General features: G+C 42.5%; 2 protein-coding genes across 3 annotated transcripts; one reads left to right on the top strand and one right to left on the bottom strand.

Annotated features, from left to right (window-relative positions):
- Positions 1 to 19: 19 nt before the first annotated feature.
- On the top strand, positions 20 to 4,198 carry ccnh (cyclin H). The gene is made up of 10 exons (XM_037482570.2): positions 20 to 149; positions 247 to 369; positions 480 to 602; positions 750 to 823; positions 922 to 1,135; positions 1,269 to 1,432; positions 1,654 to 1,724; positions 1,850 to 1,955; positions 3,853 to 3,916; positions 3,993 to 4,198. The coding sequence occupies exons 2-10, from the start codon at positions 253 to 255 to the stop codon at positions 4,017 to 4,019; spliced, it is 960 nt and encodes a 319-aa protein (XP_037338467.1). The 5' UTR covers positions 20 to 149; positions 247 to 252; the 3' UTR covers positions 4,020 to 4,198.
- On the bottom strand, positions 2,242 to 26,442 carry LOC119224994 (ras GTPase-activating protein 1-like). 2 transcript variants are annotated; one of them, XM_037482567.2, is made up of 27 exons: positions 25,909 to 26,442; positions 25,159 to 25,797; positions 15,716 to 15,868; positions 12,860 to 12,995; positions 11,978 to 12,048; positions 10,911 to 11,028; positions 10,676 to 10,707; positions 10,401 to 10,453; positions 10,072 to 10,222; positions 9,854 to 9,932; positions 9,481 to 9,604; positions 9,190 to 9,346; positions 8,969 to 9,056; positions 8,595 to 8,675; positions 7,874 to 8,031; positions 7,654 to 7,730; positions 7,356 to 7,528; positions 7,092 to 7,251; positions 6,824 to 6,966; positions 6,403 to 6,518; positions 6,198 to 6,284; positions 5,969 to 6,036; positions 5,802 to 5,890; positions 5,604 to 5,681; positions 5,381 to 5,515; positions 5,203 to 5,282; positions 2,242 to 3,591 (listed from the first exon to the last, which is right to left on the bottom strand). In XM_037482567.2, exons 2-27 carry the CDS (start codon positions 25,707 to 25,709, stop codon positions 3,543 to 3,545), a joined length of 3,207 nt encoding a protein of 1,068 aa, XP_037338464.2. In that variant the 5' UTR covers positions 25,710 to 25,797; positions 25,909 to 26,442; the 3' UTR covers positions 2,242 to 3,542. The 2 variants fall into 2 exon arrangements, with proteins under 2 accessions (XP_037338464.2, XP_037338463.2); XM_037482566.2 differs by having other exon boundaries at positions 26,087 to 26,442.
- Between the last annotated feature and the right edge of the window lie 528 nt (positions 26,443 to 26,970).

Genomic DNA, 26,970 nt, shown 5'->3' with positions numbered 1-26,970 from the left:
TTACGGTAATTTTACGTCATCAGAAGGAGACGACGTGACAGAGGGGAGTTGCGACACACGTCGGATTGTTATTGCTGGTGTGTTTTTTTTTCAGACAGCGATTTGGAAGTTTCACGAGCAATTGAAGAGGCTGTTTTTACACAAATAAAGTATGTTAATTGATACCAGTGCAAACCAGAAAATGTCAGGTCAACCTCCCCTCTCATGTTATGTAACGGTTCTGTTTTTCTCCTTTTACTTGCACAGGCAGCCATGTTCCACAAAAGCTCACAGGGAAAATACTGGATTTTTGAAAGCGAAGACGACGTTGAGCAGAAGAGGTTCGAGGCCAACCAGAAATTCCGTAACAAGATACTAGAGAGCGGGAAGGTAAGTTGGGACGTTACGTACGAATAATACCCCAAAGTAACGTGATAAGCACAAAAGGGCGAATGTGTGACTGCGTACTTCCTCTCGTCCCTCCTCTCCGCCTCAAAAAGCCCGCAGTGAGTGAGTCCAAGTTGTTGGAACGTCACGAAGAAGACGTTATATTCCGATACTATGAAAAGAGGATGGTTGACTTCTGCAATGCCTTCAAACCTGTAATGCCCAAGTCTGTTGTGGTATGTATAGGCTTTCTTTTCTTCTGTGTGAGAACAATCGTATGAAAAGAGAACTGTATACAGTACAATTTAAAAAAGGAAAAAAAGCTCCACATCCGGGTTCTATAGCATGTCTGACCTAACGTTACATGTGTGTCCCCTGTGCAGGGTACAGCCATCATGTACTTCAGAAGATTCTACCTGAACAACTCCAGTATGGAGTACCACCCTAGGATCATTATGTGAGTACACATAGGTTTGGGAATGAGTGTTTATTTTTATCGTGAATCACTAAAACGTAAATGTAAATGTAAATTCTGTCCGTGCCTTCCTATTGCAGGCTGACTTGTGCATACCTGTCCTGTAAAGTGGATGAGTTCAACGTTTCCAGCACCCAGTTTGTGGGCAACCTTCTGCAGGAGACCCCGGCAGGGCAGGAAATGGTTCTGGAACAGATCCTGGAGTATGAGCTGCTCCTGATCCAACAACTCAACTTCCACTTGGTGGTCCACAACCCCTACAGACCAATGGAGGGCCTGCTTATCGACCTCAAGGTAGGGCGGCTCCAGTGGAGAGCTGCAAATATTACTCTTGCACCAGTAATCTAATTTCTAGCTCCTTCAGTAGGTCAACAGTTTTGTCCTTTATCAGACAAATTATATCCTTTTCATAAATTGCATTCAACAGACAAGGTTCCCCACGCTGGAAAACCCAGAATCCCTGAGGAAAAATGCAGACGACTTTCTGACACAGGCAGCCATGACGGACGCAGGTCTGCTGTTTCCCCCCTCTCAGATTGCTCTAACAGCTATTCTGAACAGCGCCTCGCGAGCCGGTCTCAGCATGGAGAGGTGCTCATGTTAAATCAATTTTTTTGTCTGCTAATTTTTGATTTAGTAATTAGTAATAATGAACAGCAAAACATTTGACAATCATTTGACATTACACTATTTGTTTGTCAATTAAAAGGATGTTATGATATCCTGAAAAAAAACAAAGCACTCTAACTGAAATTAGACTGAAGAAGTTATTAGTTTGTAAAGGAAAACATTCCCTTTGTATTTTTAACAAGCTACCTGACTGAATGTCTGCAACTGAAAGAAGACAAAGAGACTCTATCAAAGCTGTATGACTCTATGAGACGTGAGTAAGCTGCACCTTCATTTGACACCACAAGAGGGAGATATTGAGCTTCACCGCAATGTATGTAGCACTAAAGAAGTCTTATCTGAGTTTAAAGTAAAAGGAAATGTTTTCTATTTATCCAGGGATGAAAACTCTCCTGAAGAAGTATGAACTTCCTAAACCAGAGGATGTTAATGCTTGCAAAAAGAAGTTGGAAAGGATTCATGCTGAATTTTCCAGTTCGAACAAGTAAGGAGATGAAGTCACTTGTGTGTGTTTACTTTGGGAGATTTCCAATGATCAGTGAGAAATAACATATTGTCACACTATACACTGCAATTTTTAAACTAAGAATGTTCAGCTTTGTGGAGATGAGACACCAAATAGTGTTTTTATCCAGTCTTTATATTAGGACAGAACTATTGTAGTGTTATCTTGCACGTTTTTAATTTCAATTCTAATAGTGTAGGGTATTGGTATGCTTTTGTAATCGGATGCCTTTTGTAAAAGTAAGCCATTGAAGATTTCTGTAGTTTTACATAGTAACAGTTTTATTTTAGCCAGGTTGTCGTATCTAAGATGCAAAAGGTTCAAGGTTCATTATCAGGTAGAAAAATAAAAACGAACAAATCATCAGCTGTATGAAATACAGAAAGGAAGTACAACAGCACACCACATTTCCACCTACATCATCCGTGCTCTGTAGCACAGCAAATATTGGTGGCGCTGATGAGGTCACCAGCTGTCTTTTAACACTTAGTGAGGTTGGTGAGGTCCGTGGTATCATTAAGTGCAACTACAGTAAACAGTTTGGTAAACTCTTGAGCTATGACAGGCACAGATTCAGACTCTGCAGCGGCTTGAGTCATCAGGAGGCACACAGGGCCGACCCCTCATGACTTTGAAGTGGATAAATCTGTGCATGGCATGACTTCTCAGGATGAAGCTATATGAAAATAGTTGGTGCAGGAGTGTTCTGAAAAGCCTCCTGCGAGAGCAAGAGAGGGACTGCAAATGCAAAAAAGCTTTTGTTTACACCCAAAGGCTTGGAGGTGTGGCGTTCAGGTGACGCTCCTTAGAGCAGCATATATATGTGTAGGTCCACACACACAATAGCAGGATCCATTGAGGATAAACACATGCACAGGACAGGTTACAGATATCTCCTACAAACTTACAGCCTAGCTTTCAGCGCTGTTCAGCTACATCGTACACAAGCCTAAGTATATAATATCAACAAACAAAGCAGCTTATAAAAGTCTAACAAGTGGTTCCGGTGCTACGTGGCAGTTCGTACAATGTCGTCTGGTTTGAAGAAAGACCTCGTGGAAAATACGGGTGACGTGGGCGCCGTGCAGGGAGTTAAGGCTTGTGTCATCTTGGAGAGAAGCGCTGTGTTTAAGTTCCCTGATGGCGGCAGAAAACGCTACTCGAATGCTTTGGGCCGCAAGTCTTGTCCAAGGAAAGTAGCAGCCATCATGGCGCCACGCACGTCAATAAATCGTAAACAGGGAAACTGCAGGAAATCAACTCTTGAAGGTCTTAGGCGACGAAACTTCTCGTCAAAGTGTCATCACTTCAACACACCATGTCTGGAGCATTTTGGGGAGGGGCTTTGGAAGGACGGTGTTCCGATATGCAGCGAGTGGTTTCCCACGGGGGGGGAACAGCCGTATAGCATTTGAACTGCCAGGGATCTAGGCCACATGCTTTCTAAATACGAACTGCTGGAAGTCTTCGGTGGGGCAGCTGGCAGGGGGAAGAGGACTCGCTTCGGCTGGCAGGTCGAGTGGTCCGACTACCACACTTTGACTCTCAGGTAGAGCTCTGTAAAACTCACATTACCTGGATGGCAGCAGCCAGTGACATGATGGTGCACTCTGTCCTGTAAGTGAATAAAGTGGACAGGTTTGAAAGCGGCCCACTTAATGTTTGTCTTAGTTCAAATGCTTCGAGTGTGTGTACATGTCCATTCATGGGGTGAACTTGTCTAAATGAAGTGACGAGGGTGGTGGGGAGAACTACAACTACACAATGGTGATCATGAAGATGTCGTTGAAACCCTGCGACTTTCCTATATGGACTTGTGTTAACCATCCGACCAAAGATCCATTTCTAAACTAGTAAAATTACTTTTGTATTGCAGCAAACGGAAGAGAGGATACGAAGAAGAGGGTCACGTAGCAAAAGAACCACGTTTAACAGAAGAGGTGGGACTGCATCGTGCTTTACTATGTTGACTTTGTTAAGGAACATATTTTAAAACTCTTGTTGGTTTGGTTGCAGGAATGGACTGACGAAGACTTGCTATGAGCATTTACCACAATGGTTTGGGATTTAAAGATATTATTCTAGTAAACCAACAGTTTATTCCAGTAGTGAACTGTCCAGATCGGAAGACCATTGCGTTACAGAAAATACACGGAGAGTCAGACAGTTTGCATAAGTGTACATTTCATATTTTCTTTTTATAAACAGATTCAATACTTTGGTTTGCCTTTGTTCTGCAGTGAGAATAAAGATATTTTTCTACATTTGGTGTCTTATTTCTGCAGATTAAACAGAATGAGAATCATGGTACTTGAATACTTGCATATGTTAATCTTCCTGTCAGGGGACAATGAACAACTCCATTATCTACTTTACAAAACAATGTTTAATAAGTGCGTGCATGTCTGATACAATCTGTACTATTCAAAATTGTTGCTGCTGTAAACACTTTCATTTAACTTGGTTTCCTCTGATTACGAGTCTTGTCCGGCATTGAGAAGTTTCAAAAGAAGACCAGATAATCAAAATAGCTGATGCAATCAGAGGAAAAAATTCAGCTCATTTCACTTATATACTCATGATTCCAGCAAGAGAATTCTTAATATAAAATAACCATACTTTTCAGAAAAACTTTGTTTCAATCTAGAAAACAAAGAGGAAAAAAAAAAAAAAGACAGATTCTAGTTTCAGCACTTTGAGGATATTGTCACAACCTTAAAATAAATCAGTCAATTGCAGTATAAAAAGCTTTATCGCTCATAATCCAGTTACAAGAAAAGGGGTCTGAGAGAACTAGCTTCTTCATGTCAGTTTCCTCATATTGAGGAGGGAGGTGAGGTACACTTTGGCAACCTGTGCTGTCAGAACACATTGTGGGTACGAAGAATCTCTTAAAATCGGAATCTTTGGCCCTCGTGATGAAGGCAAAGAACTGTACCCGAGTCAGCGCTGTGAATAGTTTGGTGCCTCCGGCTCTCCTGCAGGTCGCTTTTTGGTTTTTAATATCTTTTTAGGTACTGCGTCGGTTGTTTCATAGCTCTCTTGCGGTGAACGGGGAAAAAATGGCATGTGGGAAGGTGGGGGGGACGGGCAGGACAACTTGAAGAGGAAATGATGGAGGGGTTGCCATGGTGATGAGGGTAGAGCATGCTAGGGTCTCCTCTGGGCTGCACTCTGGTGGAGGAGACTTGACGGGAGGATGGGAGGATGAGGTGTGCAGTACTACCTGTTGCTGTTGGACATGGCATACTGAGCCTGCTTCTGCTGGAGGAGCTCAGTGATGGCCAGCAGCTTTTTCAACACGTGCTGCAGAGGGAGGGGAGGGAGGGAGGGGGGGGGGGGGGAAGCGGGAGTTAGACGAAGCTTCTGAAACAGGACAGCAGACAAAAGGGTCGGCCTCTGACCTGCTGGGCTCCCCTCTCGTTGCTCAGCGTCCGGAGCTCGCCCGAGTGCGTGATGCAGACCTCGTGCAGCGCCGCCAGGTCCCGGGAGAGATCCGTCCTAAAGTGCTCTGTGGTTTCAGGGAGGTCGGGGACATTCTGCGGACACAGTGGACACTTTGCTAAGCTCGTGAAGTTTGCTCAGCTGGCAGGGTTTCGTTAAGGAGACCCAAAGAAGGCGACTCACCCCCAACTCATCCAGAAACATGATCATCCGATGTTTGTTGTTTTTGATGAAAGGGTTCACACCCTCCATGTAAGGTTCCTGTTTCAGGATGGGGAAACATTTGTACAATGAGTCGATAGTAATTAATACGATGAATGCTACAAATGCAAATGACAATAAGTCACACTTTTGATATTTGTTCTAGTACATAATCCACACCTTAGCACCAAATTCCACCAGGTTGGCCAAGTTCTGGACAGACTTGGCCACCAGTGTGAGGGTCCTGCCTGCTGCTGAAGACGGAGGGTCTGCGTGAAGAGACGCACATTGAAACATCACATGGCAAACGGATGGGGTTGAGCTGGCTAGTTTTGACGGATGCTCACCAGCTATGATGTTGAACAGTCTGGGGTTGAGGATGGCAGGACAGATCAGCCTTAGAAAGACAAAGCCACTGGAGGAATAATGGATGAAGTACGTTAGACTGAATGAGAACAAACACTAAATAAGATGCAAACGTTTTATTACTGATAGACCGTTAACGCAGACTAAACTAATATGGGTACTTTTTAACTCGGAAAAGAAGTGTTTGCAAAATGGATCATTTTTGGTTACCTTACAACTCTCGTCCTCATGGTGGTGTTAGTCGGCCATTTCTCCTGCACCGACTTCTGCAGACAGCCATAGATGAACCTCAAAGTCCTGAATAGCTCGCAAAAAAAAGAAAAAAGACTGCTTACTTTTGGTTCATTAGACCTTTGCGTTTGAATGATCTGTCCACAAGACAACACCATGTGAGCATGTGTGGGTTCATACTTACGGTGGCAGAATCTCAGCAGCCATGAAGATCTTCTCCACCAGTTCAGACAGGATGTTGAGGAGATGAGCCAGGTTCAGGTTCACGTCCTCATTTTTTTCCAGTTTTGAAGGGTTCAGCTTCAAAGCAAAAACGGAGGGAGGTAAGAAACACAAATGACGAAGGCGTTCCAGGCGTTCAAATTCACCAAACATGATTGTGAACCATAATATAATAAAAAGACAGTAACGTACATTACATGTTGTAAATTGGGTGTGTTGGGTTAGCCTGCGTTAGCTACTAGTAAATGCTTTTTTTATATTTCTTATTCAAAAAATGTCATCCTCATTATGCTCACGCACCACCACGCTAATCACGGAAGGTTAAGATTTGCACCTAAAGGCCGGCACAGTGACTCGCACGGAGATCATTTGTAGGTCTTTACCTCGCACGACTGCTTGCTCTCCATAATCTTGAGGATGGTGTCTTTGAGAGCGTGGTGGACAAAGGGCGTGGCCGTGGCCTTCATGTACTGCTCCATCAGGGTGCTGGCCAGTGTGGTCGCTCGGAATAATGTTGTGGCTTCGTCTGGTGGTAGAGCACAGGCACGTGTGACGTGTGTGTGTGGGCACTGATTCGCAGCTACAGAGATCATTTACACCTATACATTATCATTTTATTTAGCATTAATAATGAAAGTGCCGTTCTCCGACCTTCCACGTTGATCTCTCGGTCGTTGAGTGTCCTGAGGAGAGGGGCTTCAGCCTTCTCATGTCTGAAGATGCGCAGGAGGAGGCTTGCCAGTAAAGTGCGGTCCTGACCACACACGTGGGCCAGAGCGTAGATGACATGGAACTCTTTCTGCAAGATCATCTGCAAAGGACACACAACAATGATGTCATAGTCATTTCCACGTGAAGGGGAGAGAGGCCGGTCGTCAATGGACACAAATCAAGCCACTTCTCCGCGGTTCAGACCTCTTTGAACTCGCTGTACTCCTCTTCAGGCATGATCTTCTCCATGGAGTAGCGGGCACGTACACGTAGAGAGCCGGGCTCGATGCCCTTCAGAGGCACGTGGGAACTGAGAGGGAACCACTCATCGATCATCTGCCCCTTCTGCAGACGGTTCAGCTGGCAACGCATGAACACTGTGTGTGTGTGTGTGTGAGAGAGAGTGAGAGAGGCATGGAATAACAAATAACGACATAAGATGAATGCAGAAACTTACAGTGATCATATTTGGGTATGGTTCCACACACACACACACACTTACAGATGTCACTTTCTTTGCTCTTTTTTGTTTTGTTGCTCAGGCTGATTTCAAATCGGTTGATTTCACTCGACAGATCACTGAAACAAAAGACCAACACATTTTAGAAATCTGTAAATACAGAAAGAAGATGGGTTGCTTAAATTGTGAGGACAATACAATACAGAGGATTGAAGAGCTGTAGAAGAATCAAAAAGGGAGGAAAATGTGCATTGAGACTCACTCAAAGATGAACTCTTCAGTGAAGACCGGGTTCTGCCCCTCCCGGGGGTGGGTCTTGGCCACCTGGACGCTGTTCAGGTAGATGTTACAGTAGGGGCTGTTGAAATACTTCACTGGCAGCTTGTGGGCCTCCTCCACATACAGCACCAGGCTGCTCACCTGAAAATATCATCACATGAGATTTTCATGAAATAGTTTGTAATAGATGATCAGCATTTTTCATTTTTTTACAGAGAAAATAAGACATGTATAGCCTAGGAGTAACAGATAATTTTTCCTTTATTTACGAGATAAATGGATTCACACTCAATTACATTTGCCTGCACCTCTTGAGACATGTCACTGTCTTGTATTGTATGTGATGTGTCAAAATAAAGCTTATTCATGTAACAAAATATATAGAAGGGATCTCCAGGCATGAGGCCTTAAAAAAATCACCATTTAGGTTGAACAATGTGTCGAAATGGAGAAATAATGCATTAAGAAGATTGACTTGTTTTACAATGGCAGTAGAATGCAGACAAAGTGTGACAAAAGGTCACTTAGTCTTTTGCTATATTAAAAAAATGTGTGATGTGTGTGTGTGTTGTGAAAGTTGTAATAAATTTAAATGAATAGCTGGTGAAGTTCGGGTGAATATGCTTTTACAGACTCGATAGATTTTATCATCCACTGATTCTACTTTGTCCTCATGATCAAACAAGGGTCAATGGAAAGTGTACCTGTCGAAGCCTTTTGTTGGAAGTCGGCTGAGTAGTTTTCCTTAAGTTACTGCAGAACGTGTGAAGGCATTTCATCCAATCCTGGAGAAAAACAGAACACGCTCAGAACATTTGGAGCCCAGTGGACACGAGCGCCGTCTGTAGAACAACTCCCAACACTGTAAACTGTCCACACGGTTTCATAAAAAATAAAAAGCAGCGGTTCTTTGCCACACACCCACACAGAGTTTCTCATTACCACTGGACCCAACTATCTGATGCACAACCAGTTCAAGCTGCAACGGTATTCTCGTTTTCTACAGTTCCCGTTTTTGAGTCATTTAGAGACAGAAGACAAAATTATGAATTTTGAAAGTTATCAGTGCTTGCATTACCTGGGCTTGCTCTGGAGACTCCCCTGCAAAGTAGAATATGTACTGTTCCTCACTAAAGTGCTGCACAACAACCTGGAAACAGTGTGGCCTGAAAGAAATGAGACAGAAGACAGAAGAATTTTTATTTGCCCGGTACAAGATGGTGTTAAAGAAATGTGGTGCCCGGGCGGCTGGGCATTCGGAGCTGAATCAGACCAAAGCAAATGTTTAAAACATCTCACCTGCCAAAAAGACTGTCATGCACACCATACACAGAGCACACACTGAGGTCGATAAGCCCTTTGGGTTTGGTGGCTCTCTTTTCGCTCTCAAAGTAGATGAGTTGGGCGTCGTTACCCTCCAGGATGAAGTAAAGGTTCTTCCATCTTTTGCCTTTTCCTGACAGTGACAGGAATCATTCAAAGGTTTTAACAATTATAGTTTTAGATCCAGATTGAGAAGAACACAAGGTAAAAGGGGAGTTAGTATTCAGGGCTACTCAGAGTCCTTACTAAGTCAGATGTCATACATACCTTTGTTGAACTGGAGGTAGCCTTTCTTCACTATGTTTTTGTAGAAAGCGTCTTTTGTTTTCCGTCTGATAGTGTTATAAATTTCTCTCCCATCCACTGTGTCGCTAAGAACTTGTTCCTGGTGCTACAGTAAAACCAAAAAGCAGAATAAGCCATCACACAACTATCACATAATTTCCATTGAGGTGGGGCAAATTACGTAACCTTAAATGAAGCGATATATATGCTGAGGGAGAAATTAAATTTTCTAGATTTTGAGGAAAGCAAACAGGAAAATGTTGGATGCAATATATTTTCTTCAGAATATCTTCAGTTCAGTGACACTGGCAAACAAAGTCAAACATATCGTCCAACGGGCTACATTTGCACCTACCTGCACGGACACTGGCTCTTTCAGATTGTAGCCCTCAACGATCTGTTCTTTCTTGTAATGGTCGATGATGTCATCAACACTGCCAGCAAAACAAGATCCAGTATGTCAGGGTTTGGAAGTCAAAAGACACTTGACGCCAGCTACAACTTCAAAAATGCTACAATTAGCTTTGAAGATGTTGTGACAGCTGCTGAAGGCAGAGACATCGCCAAACTCACCTGTTGTAGTACCTCCCCCCCATCATGTACTGATTGTTGGGAGTGGGGGAGATCTTAAACCTTTGGATGTTTTCATTGGTGCGAAAAAAGAGGGAGTAGTCGCCAGGTGTGTTGTCCGATGGTCGGACAAGGAAACTGCACACCTGTCCAACTATGAAATGAGAGGTGGTGAAAGAATCCGAATCAGATACAGTGACAAAGAGAAAAGGGTTTTGTGCATGCTCAGCAAAGTATTCTAACAAATGTACATATAGGTTCATAGCTTATTTGTCACAAATTGAAGGCATCATAGCTAGTGATTAATAACAAAAGGCAAAGAGGAATGCTACCTGTCATCAGCAGGTTGTAGGCCTCTTGCTTGGTGATCTTTCCGTGATACCAGCTGTTCAGGGAATCGCCAATACAATTTTATTATTATGACAGGATATTGCTGGTAGTGACTCAGTGTGCATAATATGCTCTCAGGCCATTCTTACAGACAAAGAGGCTTAGCTGACTGGGGTAGATAATATCCTGTTGACTAATAAGACTAATCCACTTGCTTCTAATGAGAAAAGTGGGAATTTGAACCTTTACATTGTGAATAGAAAGCAACACAACTCACGCTTTTCCCTCATGCGGATCCTCCTCCCGTCCCTGAAAAATATCAGAAACCGAAATCGGTAAGACACCGAGTGATGGGCCGGTGAGGGCAGTTTTTGAGACATGGACTGTTTTGCTGTATATTGACTGCTTTCATCACCACCTTTGGTTGCTATGGTAATGCATGTATTTATTCCATACAATTGTCTTTAATGAGTAAAGGTATATAGAGTTGTGATATCTTGTGCTGTACTCACCACCTCCTCCACTAGATCCTCCACAATGAGGCCCTGCTCTTCTGTGCGAACATTGGTGACCCACATCCAGCCATCATCCAGTTCATTGTGAACAATAAACATGTCCCCTTTCAGAAAGCTGACGATACAAGAAAGTCAAAATGGGCATTAGGGAACATTCATCAGATTGTTCAAATAAGGCAAAAATAAACACTATAAAAACGTATGTTATAATGAGGCAACATTCTCTAACACATCCTTTGCAGGCTTTTAAATCTGAATATTGTATGCTGTCTGTTTACTGTCCATGGTTACATCAAAGCACTACCAACACACTTGTTTTCTGAGAATTTCCCTAAAGGGTACAAAACCGAGCCAAATTTGAACAGGATTATAAGGTAGTCGTCACAAACGAATATATGAATCCTTCACACCGTTTGAAACATTAGAGTCGTACAATCTACACTTATCCGTTGGAAAATGCTCCAAACACAACTATGTTTTTGTTATGCAAAAATGTATTTTCAGGCTATAATTTATTTCTTTACCAGTAACATATAAACTGATATGTACACATTAGAAAACTCAAAACTCTGGAACTACTTTCACTATATGCAGAGTAATTCTACCTCTTAGCGCGGGTATGCCATTTTCGGAGCAGAGGCCCAAAAACAGGCTAGGGACCGTACCCCCAGACAGACTTATGGCTGAGGCAGACTTCAGGCAGATGTTCATCAGATTTAGGTAATCAGGGACAGCTGGGATCATCAGTAAGTGTGCTTAGTGCACTTTAATGGCAGGGGCAAGACTGTTTTTCAATAACAATCAGATGATGTGCTTTCCAGGCTGCCTGTGACAACCCCACCCCCCCTCACCAAAAAAAAACACTAAAAGGAATACTGCGCTGCTTAGGGAGCAATACAATCAAAGTAAAATGTTTTAAGCCCAGGGGATCATCAGGGATTGTCTGGGTCTCAGAGATTGGAGAACATAATTATGAAAGCATTTGTAAGTGACTGGATGGATATGAACATTTTAGCATACAAGTATTACACAAGGGAGGTGAATAGTTCCAAACAGAGCCTTACCTGATCTCATCAGTATCTGGCACTTTGGTGTATGGAAGTATGGCTCTGACTCTCCTCCTGTCCTCCACAGGCTGTGGAAACATGCACACAAAGCAGAAACTCTTTCTCAGCTGTGACCTTCAAAAAACACATCCATGTTAAATCCTCCAATTACTCCACAAAGTGTTCTACTACAGGTCCCTCTGGGAGATACCGCACTCCACTAAAAAAAGAAATCTAATTAGTATTAGCTTGAGTATTGCCTTAAACAGCTGTTTATACTTTCCGAAAGAAAAAGTTAAAAGGGGAAACTACAAAACACTCCCTTGAAAATTGAAAAGTGGCTGATTAAAGGAATCACGACTGACTTCCAGTTACCACAAAGAGATAAAGATCTTCCTGTCATCTTTCAACCAACATTTAAATTAGATTAAATTAAACTGCTTTTGGAGGAGAACATTTCTTGGGATTAGGATAAGTTTGCATACCTTTTGTTATTTCATGCATTTAACATGTGTATATACACACATTCTTTTGGGGGGTTTTCTTTATAAAAGTCAATTTTAAGCAGCAAGAAGCACTTTTTCAGGCAAGCAAGTAGTAATATCTAAAAAGATGCTGAAACACAATTTTAAAACACAATTTCAGAAGAGAAACAAATGTGGGATGCAGGAAATGCAAGATGCAGGAAATATTTAATAACATGCAATTTCAGCTCAAATGTTATAGAATTATCCGAGTGGGAGTACCTCACATTATTTACGCAACGTGTATTTTGCAATAATCATTTAAAAAAAACATACTAGAATTGGCAGGGAAAAGCCTCAAAATTGAAATATACTAGAATTGCACTTTAACATGCAGTATTACAATAAACACTCCAAGGCACGGGGTCGGTCTTACCTCAGGGGGCGCCACTGGCGAGAGCAGTTTCTCTTCTTTTAGCAGACAAGACACATAGCTGTAGTAACCGATCAGGTCCGATAGAGAAGAGAACCGCCGCCCACCAATGTAATAGTCCCCACACATGGCGATTATCCTGTTGAGAGAAGGCAAAACAAGGATAAAAGAAGCCAAAGTTGTTTGTAAAAACAGGCAGTGAAGAACATAGGACATGTTCTACTTCGTCTTAATGGAAAGGGAAATATCTACGAACACTGGCTGCAACCAGGTTTTTCATCAGATGGAATATTTCACGTATGAGCTTCAAGATAAAACATCAAAGTAAACTATAGCATGATCTTTGAAGATGTCTGAAAATAGTAATGTGATAGTAGAAGGGTTTCAGACAGTGAGAGAGAGATTGAGGCTGACCCTTAGAATCCAGCCATCCGACTATTACTATGCTATGATAAAAGTACTGCTCTAAACCATATCCCATTCCATGGCCACTAATCCTAAATCTCTGCTCATCAATCGAGTGGATCCTTTATAACAAATGCACTTGTGTGATTACTCATTTGCTGCGTGCACGATCTAAGGACATTGACCTTTAAAAGTGTAGATCATACCATTTACCTTAAGTTCACTGTTCCATTACAAAAGGGCTGCCTTTTACCAGCATTAATGACTTCATGCCTTTAAACTAAATCTACGGTAATCAAGTAGATGAGGTCATTGTTATCATTAGAGATTTGCACTTTGCAGACGAAATGTCTCCGAAAGGACAAAAACCTTTTTAAAGAACATATATTTGAACCAACAGGTGCAAGTGCAGTATAGTGCTATCAGGAAATGCTAAAGCATTTGATGAAATGACAGTTTAGCAGAAACTGCACAATGTACTGTATAGATAGGTGCCAGTGAAGGACTTTTATCACAGGCCCATATTAAGTCGGTATGTGCTTACAGTGGGAATTAACGCATACAACGGAATGCTAAAACCTGGAGGGCTACCTGTAGAAAAATGTTACTCTACTCGAAGCATGCTTATGGATCTAAAAGAAACCCTTTCACCAAGTAGACAAAATACGATTATGGGAATTACGGGACTCTTCTAATAATAATACTAAGTTGTGTTTGATACTCACAGGGTTTCCTCTGTATACTTAGACATCTATGGAAAGCTTTATTTTTAAACTTCCTTACAAGGTTCTTGCTCGCTCTTTGTAACATACACATCAAATTTACTTTAAAATGACCACTTAAAAAAACAGTCAATTATATAAAAGCTTCAATAAATGTACCGTATTTTCGCGACTATAAGGCACAATTAAAATCCTTTTTTTTTTCTCATAAAACGACAGTGCGCCTTATAATCCGGAGCGCCATATATATGGATCAATTGGTTGATCCATACTGGTTAACGAGGATCCATTGGAGGGAAAGTCTGGTGCCAGCAGCCGCGGTAATTTCAGCTCCAACAGCGTATATTAAAGCTCGTAGTTGGATCTCGGGATCGAGCTGACGGTCCACCGTCTGTTCCAGCGCTGCCTCTCGGTGCAAGATGCACGAAAGCATTTGCCAAGAATGTTTTCATTAATCAAGAACGAAAGTTGGAGGTTCAGAGATATTGTTAATATCCACATTAACGTTTGAACAACGTTACCATGGGAGTGAACGCTTAATAACGTTTGATTTAGCACAGCCCGATCTAGTGGATGCATAACGCAACCCCAGTCAAACCTTTTACTGCAGTATCTTCTATTCTATGCGCCTTATAATCCGGTGCGCCCTATATAGGAAACCAGTTCTAAAATCGGTGATTCATTGAAGGTGCGCCTTATAATCCAGTGCGCCTTATAGTCGCGAAAATACGGTAGTAATTTCCTTTACTGTAGTAGCTCTGCCGGGGGGTTTAAGTCACGGTCGTACTGCAGAACATATATGCTTTTGTTTAATGTTTTCTTTGTGTACATTTGATAACAAATGGAAAGTCCCCCGCTTTCTGTCCATTGGCCTCCTCAAAGTTGCAAAAAACGTTCCTTCCCTTCAGAAACTCACCCAGTCCACACAAAGAGATAAAACTTACTTTTCTTACTTACTTTTAAACTCCTTTGTTTTGGGTGCTAAAGATATGCATTTTAAACTACAACCGTAATGGTGTGTATGTACTCCGTTGAAAAGGAGCATCATTTTTGAAGTTCTTAAATACCCCAAAGTGTTGTTTACAGAAGTGTGCTTCTGCACTCAACTTCTTCATTATTGGTCTGCCCACGCACAGAAGTCAGGACACAGACTATAAAACATTGTCTGAATGTCTCAAATGGGCTGAGGTGGTCTACAACAGCACCAGAAACCACTTCAAACCTAAACATTTTCAATTCAGCATCAGCTGACCTCCGATATATGTTCATATTCGTGTCTATCGGCCCTTTTGGTTAGCATGTAATGCAATACTTCTGTACTTCCCCTATCCTAATCCTCTACTTAGGTGGCCTGCTGCCGGCTTAGTGTTATAGTTCACCTTCTAGAAGGGGCTCTATAGAAAATAGAGATGCCAGATCACACAATTCAAACTTCCTACACAGAGCTCTGAGATACAAGGTATGTGCTTATCTCTGGTCTGAATGGTAAACACAGAAGCCACTTCTAGGATCCTTCAGTGTCTTATCCTTTTGGTTTCCCAGTAAATTACATCAGCACTGGCAAGAAATGTGTGTTAATTGGACAAAGACTTTGTCAGCATAGTGTAGGCCCCCTCAGCTCAAGTTTAGCTACACCCGTTCTTCCTAAAAAGGCACAGAGCGTCGAAGCGGATTCAACCTGGGCCTCAGTGAGATTACTTTGTTTCTGCTCGCCGCATGCACTCTTTCATACCTGAAATGGTTGACCCCATTGGTCACGCTGAGGAAAGACAGGACAAAGGAACCGGGCCGGCGGTCGCTCTCCCTGATGAGGTAGCTGCCGGGGTTCCGGGCCTGGCGCAGCCGCTCCTCAGCAATGGTTCGGTCTAGCTTGCCATGGTACCACCTGAGATGGAAAGATGAGGAAGGAAAGCATTAGGAAGGGTGGCAGACGGTGTGTCAGTTCAAACTACAGTGAGAGCTTTGTTGATAAAAAATGTATAGTAGCAATATAAATGATCCATATTTCCATATGCATTTAAACAACATTCGTTCCAAAGTCATTTCTGTTAAATGTATCGAAATAAAGATAAAAGAACCTACTTAAAACTATTACAATTGTGGAAATACAAACAATAACCTCCTGAGGTCAAAATAATAAGTTGATGAGATTTGTTTGAAAGCCCAACACACCAGAATACGTTTGATGAAAAAACAGGATACAGATCCCACATCGTTTCAAACAAAATAGAACAACACAGTATTTTGAGTTCTTATTAGTTTTTTTTTAAATCAAAACTTCCATCAGCTTATCTGATGTCTTAGACATGAAGACACACACACACACATTCAACCTTGAGAGCATTGAGCTTGGGTCAAGTATTCTTTAATAAATTCTATTTCACTTTTCCAGCAGACCATTAAAAGCTGCTGCTTTATGAATTAAACAGAAGCCTCAGGAACAACACTGGTTAAAATTTTAGCAGGTGAGGCTGAACTTGACTGGGCCTCGCCAGCAGGTGTAAAAAATTAACAGGCTTTTCTAAATTCAGGCCAATGGCGTCTCTCGAACTGGAAAAGAAACATCCAGCGGCGAGGAGATGAATTGGGTGTTGCAGTAGCTCTTTTCACAGGAGACCTAAAGGAATCCCATATGGATCAGGGGAGGTAAAGTCCCTGCTCGCTAAGAAATACCTGGTGAAGTCTGCTATTAAGAGTATGCTGGGAAAGGTTTGTTGAGCTGGAGGGGAGAGTTAAGGGTCTGTGAGGGGCCTTTGGGTGATAAGAGCATAGAAGAGGAGAGTAGCACCTATCAGCCCTCAGAGGCCTGGGAGATCAGGGGGAAACAAGTGATGGAGACCTAAAAACTAACACAGAAAAGGAAGACAGGCGAGGTTGGAGTCAATAAGGCATTATATTTAAGTTCATACTCCCACCAAAACATACAAATTATGTTTTGTTAAACTCTGTATAAAATGACATTAAAAAAAGTTGTAAAAAAATAACACTGGCCACAATTCTGTTGTCATGCCAGCAAGCAGCAGAGCGGTGAGATATGAGCCGGCATGGATCAGGATGGACCTTGAACTCTAGAACCCACTTCTGATGGATCTGTGTGTGGTGGATTTGACAGCCACATCAAAGGCCTTTGATCAGGGGTCGGGCAGATCTCTGTACATTTTCCCCTTCCATACTTTACTGTTAAACTTATGAAACTAATAACAGCTCGTTAGCATCCTTTAATTACTGAAACCCGTTTTCACCACGAGCCTCAAACAGAGAAAGAGATATTTTGAGGTCATTCGACATCCTCCCAAATGTGTTTTAATCCACTAGGGATAATCCATATTAAGCACAATCTCTCCACTGGTTTAAGGACAGGACAAGGCTTGCTTTGTTGTTTTTTTGTTGGTTTAACAAAATAGTTGATACCTATTGTATTCTGCCTTGTCTTTAGAGCTGTGCACTTTTCCATACTGCCATCAAAAACTCAAACCTATGGATTTGTTGTTTTGCAACACTAATTTACATAGCTTGGTTGATTTAATTTAAAATACATATAACTGTCACCTCTAAAGTGCTAGTGACATAAGATCAGGTAAGAATCTGATCAAAATAATAATATAATATGGCGTTTTAAACTTGTATTTACTATTTCTGTGCATTTCTCTTTGCACTGTACATCACACCTATACATTTGCGGAAAAAGCTACTTAGTTCAGGTTCGCGGAAGTTTTACATTTGAGTATTACATTCCTATATTATACCATCCATTATGGGATGTAAAAAAAAGGCAGGAAGGGTGTTGCGACAGGCTATTATGAGCATGAGCCCTGACAGCGGTGAAAGAACGCAGCGCTACTGTCAGCCTGAGGAATGCTCCGGCGTGTCAGTACATGAACAGCGAGCGGCACGGCGACGTGCTGCCTCTCTTCTCTACGGACGCTCAGCTCGGGATGAGGTCTCTCTGAAGACAGTTAAGTAAAAGTCAACAACAGCTATACTGAAACAGATGGATGGGTATTAATGCGTGCAACAGAGGCATTTCGCATGCAGGCCATAATGTGGTGTTTTTCCATAGTAACAAATACATCCCTTTCACAACAGACACCCATTTAGTCACTTCAGTGGGAGACAAGCACTACAGGCAATGCAGTTCCTGCACGCAAAGTGGCTTGTAAGTTAACTTGTAGGCATGTGTCATTTTGAAAAGCACAATATTTCTCCTCTGCTGCGGATATTGAACATGCCCAAGCTTAGGCAGCTTGGGAAAGACGCCAGAACATAGCACTTCGGCTCCAGCAAGCACCGCAGCATGAATTATTGTGTGTACAATATACACAATAATTTAATTTAAGAATGCCTTAAGGAATTGCATCCCAAGAATCCTGATGAGACAGGACTGATTTACTTTGTAGATTAGGCCTGTTGTGTTGAGCCACTTAAACAGTCACTGTGAGTTTACTCAAAGTTTAAAGCTTTTGATATGGAGAGAACAACCTGTGGCACCACGAAGGCAGAGGCAAAGAATGACACCCAAGTTAAAGAATAAAAATACTGTAAAGATAACATTTCATAATTTATAATAGATATACAATAGTAGTATTGAGTTATATAGATTAACAGTCTAATGTGTGTCTTAACTGCAGAAAAGAAAATATGTGATAACATACCGTGCATGTATTTAAGTTATGTTTTAATTAAATAGAAAAACGTTTATCTCTGTAAAAACTAATAAAAAAGGAAATTTGTATAAAGCAACATAAATGTAGCATCATTAATAAACTGCAGGCCAAAGACCATCAGCTGTTCACATTGCTTACATCATTAATGTGTTTCAGACCGCACTCCTGACGACTGCCTGCTTAAGTATGTTGTATACTTCCCTCAGAAAGAATTACTAATGACAACGATAAAGGGGATAATTACTGACAATAACATGAATGGAAAGAGAACAGAAATAAATTAATTGTGTGCAAGTTGTGTCATTCTAGGGTAAAAAGACGTTTAAGCAATAACGAGTCCTCTGAAACGTTTGTGCACCAAACGAGCACAACACATAATAGTTTAAGGACAGAACTCATTCAAGCATGACTTGAGTCTTTTGGGTAGTACTTAATGATTTAAATGAGCATTACGTATTCATTTTTTTAAATTACAATGAATACCAACATTAACATTTCAGGTGAACAAAGAGCTTCCTATTTGTGTACTGCTTTACTGTTACTGCATGATAGAACAAAACTCATTTTGGTTTGATGGACTCGGATCAGACTACAATGAGACTACAATCAGACTACTGGGGCCGAGCGCTGTGACTTGAGTGAGTTGGACGTTATTTCTCTGTCAGTCCGCTTGTCCCTCGTTAAGCTCCTTTATGAACTCTTTTTTTCCCCTTTGGCTCATGTCTCTTTTCTTCATCTTCTTCCCTCACTCAATGGATGCAGCTGTACTTAAACATCTCCACAGACATCCTGTCAGGCCTCCTCAGTTTCAAAATAAATTAAACGTTGCATTACAATGCATTAGCAATGCTGCTCTGTGCAGCTGCTGGCTTCTTAAAAATGGGCATGGAGTACAACTTGTTTTCTACACATAAATTTAATGCTTTGTAAAAGCTGCAATGATAATTCTAAACAGAACCACTACATTAATTAGTCTCACCTACTTCTATGTGGTTACACATTTTAGCATGAGACTCATCTGTCAGATCTGTGAACTGTATTATCAGACAAACAAGGCACATTTTGCCATTATTATTGTTTATTATTTAACATACATCTGAGGAAAACATTAGGGACAGTCAGGAATGTCAGATGTTAACAGATGGCTCGCATAGCACTTATAATAGTCCTCTGCATAAAATTAACAACACACGTTCCCTTTTAAAATGGTATTACTAACTTCATTAAGATTAGCACTTTCGGGCCCAACCATTCCCATTGTTGGGGAAGCAGGGTTGCAGTTGCGGGGGGGGGGGGGGGGGGGGCATGATGCCCCACTTACGCCGAGTTTGCTCTCTGCTGCATCTCCCTCGCGTCTCCTGTGGTCTCACAAGGAAAACCCACTCCACCGATACTGCTGGCCAGCAAACACCGGCGAGCTCCAACGTGGAAAGCAGAGCAGAGTGAGGTCAAAATCCGTACGAGGCATCACAACGTGACCCTGCTGCTCTCTTGGTGGAGTCATCTGTGTCGATGCACATAATCCGTGGGGGTAAAACGAACGCCAGGACACAGATGAATGTAGGGAAGATATGTCATTTGAGGATAACTGGAAGACCATTATCATTATAGGACCATTGTTGCGTTATCCTTCTGAAGAATTGGATTTTTTCAAAAACTGAAGCAAACTGGTCCGGGTGCGTTTGCTCCAAATGTATCCTTCTCTGGCGATCTCTTGCTCTTACCCTCCCCTCTTCCTCTCTCTCATAAAGCCACGCATCATGAGCATGTCGCCTATTGGTTTTTAAAGCAGCGGGCCGGAGAGGGTAGGGAGTGGCATCTCACCACATGAATGCATATTTATGTGCTGCCCGTGATCACTCAAATAAGCAGAGGCGTCAGTGGAAACAGATACCACAAGCCTCTGACCTTAAAGAGAACTTCATACACACCTGGCTTTAACGATGCTTAGATTAAACGCACGTTAACCGCATCCTCACTTTTCACACTGGTTTTAACTCCACACCGAGTATTCTTTTAGTAAATGAGTTCTTAATGCAAAAACAGTATGGGTTCATGCACCAATCAAGCAGCAAAATAACTGCAATGTAAATTGTTATCCCTTCACCATCTACTCATTGTATGTACATATGGAGAGAGGCGAAAGGGCCACCCACTCATCGCCCAGCTCGCTGTGCCTGAACGCCATCGTCATTTTAGCACAGAGCCAGACACACAGGGACCAAAGCAGACATCTCGGCTTTCCTGCTGTGAATCAGCGTCCGTGAAAGAACACCATTACATCAGTTATAATAGGCTTCACTGTCATCTTACCCGTACAATACTCTCAGGCTTTTGACCCTCTGCTATTAGAATTCAACGATACTTCAAAACCTGTAGTCCTTTAATTTAGTCCAAACCAAATAAAATAAATTCTAGATGAGTTTTAGTTCTGGTCCGATTTTCTGCTGAGCCGTGCTCTTTTAAAAACAAGCCAAGAGGACTAAGGAAGCTTATGCAGAATGACAGGCAACTTGATGATTGTGGGTCCTGCATTATCGGGACCCAAAAGGGGAAACAAAATTCTGGCAACTAACAGAATTAACGGCAGTTAAATACATTATTTAACGTGTATATTTGGTACACATGTGGGACAAAAATTTCCAACGAAGTTTAAGATCAACTATAGCCGTGTAAAATAAAGTTTTTATTGGCAGAACTTTGGTAATATATGCATGTATGCTTTTCTAGGCACCAATCTATAAAAAAAAAAGTTAGGTTGTAAACGACAAATAAGTATTCAAATTGAGAGGGGGAGAGCAGGTTACCATGGTAGCGCAAGGGTTTGAGGTGGGTTATGTGGCGGGCATGTATGAGGTGGTGATCGTGGGCTGGCTGTCACACTTTTTAATGAAACTAATGAAATGACAGAACACCAAGTGGAACACCAGCACGTTTTTTACAGAACCAAACAAGCTCATGTGCATGCCTTAAATGTACATCATCCTGACCTCGTCACACTGTCGGGGTTTGTTTGTGTGGTTAGTGCCACAGTTTGATTGACAGCTATCACACCAGACTAAACGAACCGTACAACCCGGGGAAAGCAACCACTTTATTTCGAACTAATCAAACAGGTTACGTGTGAAAACAACCTACGGTCTCACTTCCTGTCAAACAGAATACAATGAAACCTAGACCAACATCCGCGAGACGGTCAGACTGTGCATCTCAATAAAATGGAGACATGCAACAATAGCTGTCATGTTGTTATGTGGCTGCTCTTGTTTAAAATATGTTATTTCACTTGTTGTGCAGGAAGCCTTCCTGTTGCTATGGTGCATAACACTAACCTGGATTATTCAGCACACCCAAGCAATGTGGACTCATTCAAAAGAATCCTAGGTATTGTCAAACACGACTGAAACGCTTTTGAAGATCCTGTTAAGGCCACAATGAGTGGCTTGGGAGTCTGGAAAACAGGATGTGGGAGAGAAAAGGCAGGCCAGTGTGGGTATTAGAAGGGCACGACAGGACGTTGCGTGACAAAATGAAAATTCATTGAAACCATAGGCTTTGCCTTATCAACTGGTATTTCAATCAATGGGGTCAAGTAAAAAAAGTGCATCGTTTAGTTGTGCATGAAGATGCAACTACAGTTCCATACAAGCTGAACTTTTGTATAATAGGGAATGAAAGGCTTAATACAAATGTCTGACCTCAGCCAGTCATCAAAATTGAGCAATAACTGATCCAAATCCATTAATAAAACCATGTTTTGTTATTAAAGAGCAGAAATGTTTTGGCTCTATGGAAATATCCTTGTTAAGCTATGTGATATGGTCCTTGTGCGGTTTCAGATTCCACTGTTTTTCGGCCTCCCTCAACAATGGGCCATTAGGTAGTGTGGCTACTCAATTAGCACTGCAGTTAGAGAGACGTGTCCGCAGCCAAGTGCTTAACTCAATCACACAGCCACTGTTCTTCAAATCCATCGTTTCCCTGTTCCCCCCCCCCCCCCCCTTCATCCACTTACCACCGCCTTCCCGGGGAAACCTTTATACTTTTTAAATCCGCACTAATCTTCGTGGAAACTCAAAATCAACAACTAATTTCCCAACATTCAGTTTGTTTAAGCTCATGCTCTGGGGCAGAGGTTTCTAAGGCACTCTGTCTGGGCCACCTGACATCTTCACTATTGTCTCTTGGTTAACTTACCATCAGAGTGGAATTCTTACACATTGCTGCAGCCACTGTTTATGAATTAATGACTGCTGCACAGAAGTGTGAATGATTGGGACTACCACTTTTTATGTTTGGTTGTTTTTAAATGTTTCACTCTGCTGATGTGCCAAGATTAGCTTTCACTGTCACTGTGCAACACACAGTGGGACCACTTCCAACGGTGTGGAAGTTTTCCACCATCACTTTTACAACATGTACTTTGCAGACTACGAACATAACTCAAAAGGAATATAAGATCAGTCTTGGAGCCTGATTACACTGATAGCAACCCAGCTGAAGGGACAGGGGAAACTCAGCAACACTCAGGGTAGTCAGATGTGAATAAAACAACCGTTACTGCAAGTGGTTTGTTTGCCACTGTTATAGGCAGATTAAAAGATAAATATTCACCACAGCAACAAAATGTATGTATTTGTTCATGTGATTCATGTTAAGTTAATTTCATGTCATACATTTTCCACCATGCCTATGACACATTTGCCTGAATATTCCCTAAACATTAAATTGGGCCTCATCTGATGACACAGTGACAAAAGATCAGAATGTCAGCCCGTATATCACAGTGGATCAGTGACAATCACTGAAGGACGGACAGACCCTCGCCATATCTGGGTCGTCTTCACGAGGCGATGGCAGCACCGTATGACTACTGCCGAAGAGAAGGAATGAAGGCTATGTGCCTGGCTCATGGGGGAGCCTGCGTCTGGCCTCGCTCATATCGCTGTTGGCAAGTGTTCTCATGATGAGCACACGCATAACTGTGCAAACACGCAGCAATTGACCCAAATAGTTTTTGATCGGATGTTTGGTGCAAGTAATTCTCTTATAATAGAAAACTAGTTGCCGATTGCGAAAATTAAGCCAGAAAGAATGAATGTTGTAGTCCACCAGAAGCGCGTGGTATATTTTTTCACTGTCCTTCAGCAGATTGAAGGCCTCACATGAACTTCATTGTACACTTCCAAAACACATATTGGCAAAGAGCAAACTACTAACTACAAACAAAAAAAAGAGTGGTCCAACTTCCTTCACCACTACAAGCAATTCAACAAAACCACAATATAGAAACAAGGATTGTGTTGCGTATGAGCCTTTCACAACTAAGTTGAGTAAAGTATCTCAGATTAGGTAAGAAAGAGAGCGAGTAGATTCATTTGGACTCTCACAAGAATGTAAAGTTATGTGTGTTACTGAATGTAACAGATAAATATTTGACTACAAGACACTCATTGTGAAACAAGATGGACCAAAAAAAATAAAAAATGTCATCCATGCACAAGTGACAACCCCCCCACTGTCTCACTGGCCACCCTGCAGGGTGATAAACTGCAATTCAAGACCAAACGTGTAAATAAGTCTTTTTTGGCAAAAACAACTACTTCCACAGTAGTATTATATGTAAGATATTGGATTCCGTTGTTGTTGCACTTAGGGGTTCATTATCGGTACAAGCAAGACCTGGGAAATGCTTGCCTTCCTCTGTATTCTGTAGTTGAGATAAAGTGGGGCTCCGATAAGAAGAGCTGAATCCACACTGCAGGTCCAGTCACATCTTACAGTAAGAGGGCCCAAAATGACAACGCTCAGCAGGTCTCTAATGAGGCTAAAACAAAAGGTGTGTGTGTGTGTGTGGGAGGGGGTGAACATAGTTAGGTTATTACAGCACCAAGACGCGGCGGGAAGTTGGTGTGGTGTGGTCGCCTCACAGTAAGAAGGTCCTGGGTTCAGTGGACTTTCTGTTTCTTTGTGGAGTCTGCATGTGGATTCTCTCTGTGGGTGTGGGTGAAAGGTACTTTAAAAGTAAAGTAAGTCACCTGGAAGTCAACTCAGTTTACTTGAGCTTCCTCCTCTAACCTTCCCTTCATGGTAATACTGCTTGAAATTGGCATGCTTACTCTCAATGCTTTACTTTTCATGTCAAGGCTCATGATGTTGATGATCGTAAAAGAATGCACAGTCTTCAATACTGTTGGCTGCTTTTTGAATGGGGTCAAACAACAACTAAATGCATGATCAAATTTCACTTTCTGCTGCCAGTTCAAATCAATCAGAGTATACGAGTATATTTCTTCTTTTTAAGTTTGAGAATGTAAGACACAGAAGTTAATCAGTCTGGTTTAATTGGGATTATTGAATGATTAGAACTGATGATAGGTGACACTGTTACTCCTGCAGGGGTCAAATTCAGACTTCACATGTATTACAGCAGGAAGGAAGTGGACACAACAAGTAGTACAGGATGCTGGTTTCCAAGTATAAATGACCCAGATTTAATTGAAGTACTTACTGGTTCGTAGGAGGTGCAGACAGTGGGAAGACCACTTCTTCTTCCTCGTATTCCGGTCCATCCTGCATGTCGCTCTCATCCACGGTGCCCCCGGGGGGCACCCCGCAACCTGGAGGGGGAGGAGGCGGTGGTGGCAGTGGGGGGAAGTCGGTGGGTCCATCCGGGCCTGTGGGTGTGGGGGAAATCCGACTACCTGGACCCTCCGAAGTGGGAGAATAGCAAATGCCGCCCGCGACGGTCCCTGAACTTGTTCCCTGTGCGACTGGATGTCCACCTCCTGCTCCGCCACTCCCTGCTGCGGAAAGCCCTGGCCCGGCCATATCCCCACCAGGAAGGGGGTGGGTCGAAGTCATTTCGGGAAGTGAGCCCGAAAAAGGGTTCCAGTTTTGGCGCAGGTTTGGTGCCGGTGGTTGCCCCAAATCAGGGACTCGCACTCGGCTCGGCTTGGGCTGGTAGGTGAAAGGGGCCGTGTCCGGGCCTCCTGCGCTTGCCACCCCTGTCCCTGTCGTGACCAAGCCCGCATCCTCACTGCTGACCTCCGTAGCCATCATACTAGGGCAACGTGTAGCTGCGGGGAAGTCCAGACGGGAACCTGCCCTTCCCCTCGGCTCTTACAAAACTCCTTCAGTGTTTACGCTCCTGCAAAACAACAACACCAAAAGTTTTTCAAAACGCGTTATGCTAGCCAGCTAGCGTTAGCAGACAAGCTAACTTAGCTCAGTTGGCCGCACTAGCGGGCGTTAGCGTCACCTCGCATTCGCTCGCTACGAGATAGCCAAGCTAGCGCTAGCGGGATGGCTAGCTGCCTCGAGACACTTGATGAGTTCTTGCTCGCTATGTCTTCATTGTTTCCTGAGTTTAAAGTTCACACAGCAACACTGTCTGGCAATTAACGTGTACAATTCAAATAGAGTATAAATTCACCAACATTTCCTGTTCATTTAGCACGGCTTCCCACCCCCTCCCCTCCCCTCTCTCGGCAGAAGGCAGACCACTTGTCTGGGAGTGTTGTTTTTTTGTTGTGTGTAACCCGTCTTTTCCCAGTGTTGTTGTTGTTTTCTTTCCGCGGGAGTTTCTAGCCGTCTTGGATAAAGTCCACGGGCGACGCAGCCTTATCGCCGAAATCCAGGTTGTTCCGTGCGAACTCCCATGTCCTAAAAGTACATTATTATCATTCCGCTTCGCAAGCTAAAGTTCGCCTTAATTTCTGTGTTTCAGGGCTGGTGGCTTGCCCGCTGCTGCGCTGCTCTTTCTCCCCTCCCTCTCCCCCTCTTCTTCACTCACCCACCAGACACAGCCAGTTGAACACAGAGCGGCTGCGCCTCAATCCATGGTATCTTCATCACTTCATCGGTGCTCTGACAACACAGTTTGGGTCCCAATTGCTTTAATAAACTACAGCTTTATAATCATAGTTTATTTTATGAATGTTCACAGAGTGCAAAAAGAGCTGGAAATTGTAGATATTAAACCAATATCATGTTATACTTCCTGGCGTTTTGGACTGACAAAACACTGGATTAGAAGAAACCTCTGTGGAGTGTCAGAAATCATGATGGACGTGTTCAGTACCTTCTGACATTTCAAAGACCAAGCGATTGATCGCTAATGGAGATGATCGTTAACTCCAGCCCATCGAATAATTTCCTCTTTTCGGTTGATTGACATCCAAGCTTGTCATCTGGACAGCCATCATTTAGTCTTCCTGAATGAAACATGCATAATGGTCTTGAGAAGGTTTTTAATTAGCACCATGATATACTGCCGAAGACAGTGAATATAGCTCTGGCTTTGTGACAGAGAGTCCATCTT

This window comes from Pungitius pungitius, chromosome 5 (genome assembly GCF_949316345.1).
Source record: "Pungitius pungitius chromosome 5, fPunPun2.1, whole genome shotgun sequence".
In the NCBI taxonomy this organism is placed as follows: Eukaryota; Metazoa; Chordata; class Actinopteri; order Perciformes; family Gasterosteidae; genus Pungitius; species Pungitius pungitius.
Note: the sequence above shows the minus strand (reverse complement) of the source record. Positions and strands in the feature narration are given on the sequence as shown.

Excerpts from the sequence above, each read along its gene's own strand:
- ccnh (XM_037482570.2), top strand. The coding sequence starts at position 253 with ATGTTCCACAAAAGCTCACAGGGAAAATACTGGATTTTTGAAAGCGAA. Across the intron at positions 1,725-1,849 it reads GCTGTATGACTCTATGAGAC|GGATGAAAACTCTCCTGAAG; the intron begins GTGAGTAAGCTG and ends CTATTTATCCAG. Across the intron at positions 3,917-3,992 it reads AACCACGTTTAACAGAAGAG|GAATGGACTGACGAAGACTT; the intron begins GTGGGACTGCAT and ends GTTTGGTTGCAG.
- LOC119224994 (XM_037482567.2), bottom strand. The coding sequence starts at position 25,709 with ATGATGGCTACGGAGGTCAGCAGTGAGGATGCGGGCTTGGTCACGACA. Across the intron at positions 12,049-12,859 it reads CGCCAGTGGCGCCCCCTGAG|CCTGTGGAGGACAGGAGGAG; the intron begins GTAAGACCGACC and ends ATGTTTCCACAG. Across the intron at positions 6,519-6,823 it reads AGAGCAAGCAGTCGTGCGAG|CTGAACCCTTCAAAACTGGA; the intron begins GTAAAGACCTAC and ends TTTGCTTTGAAG.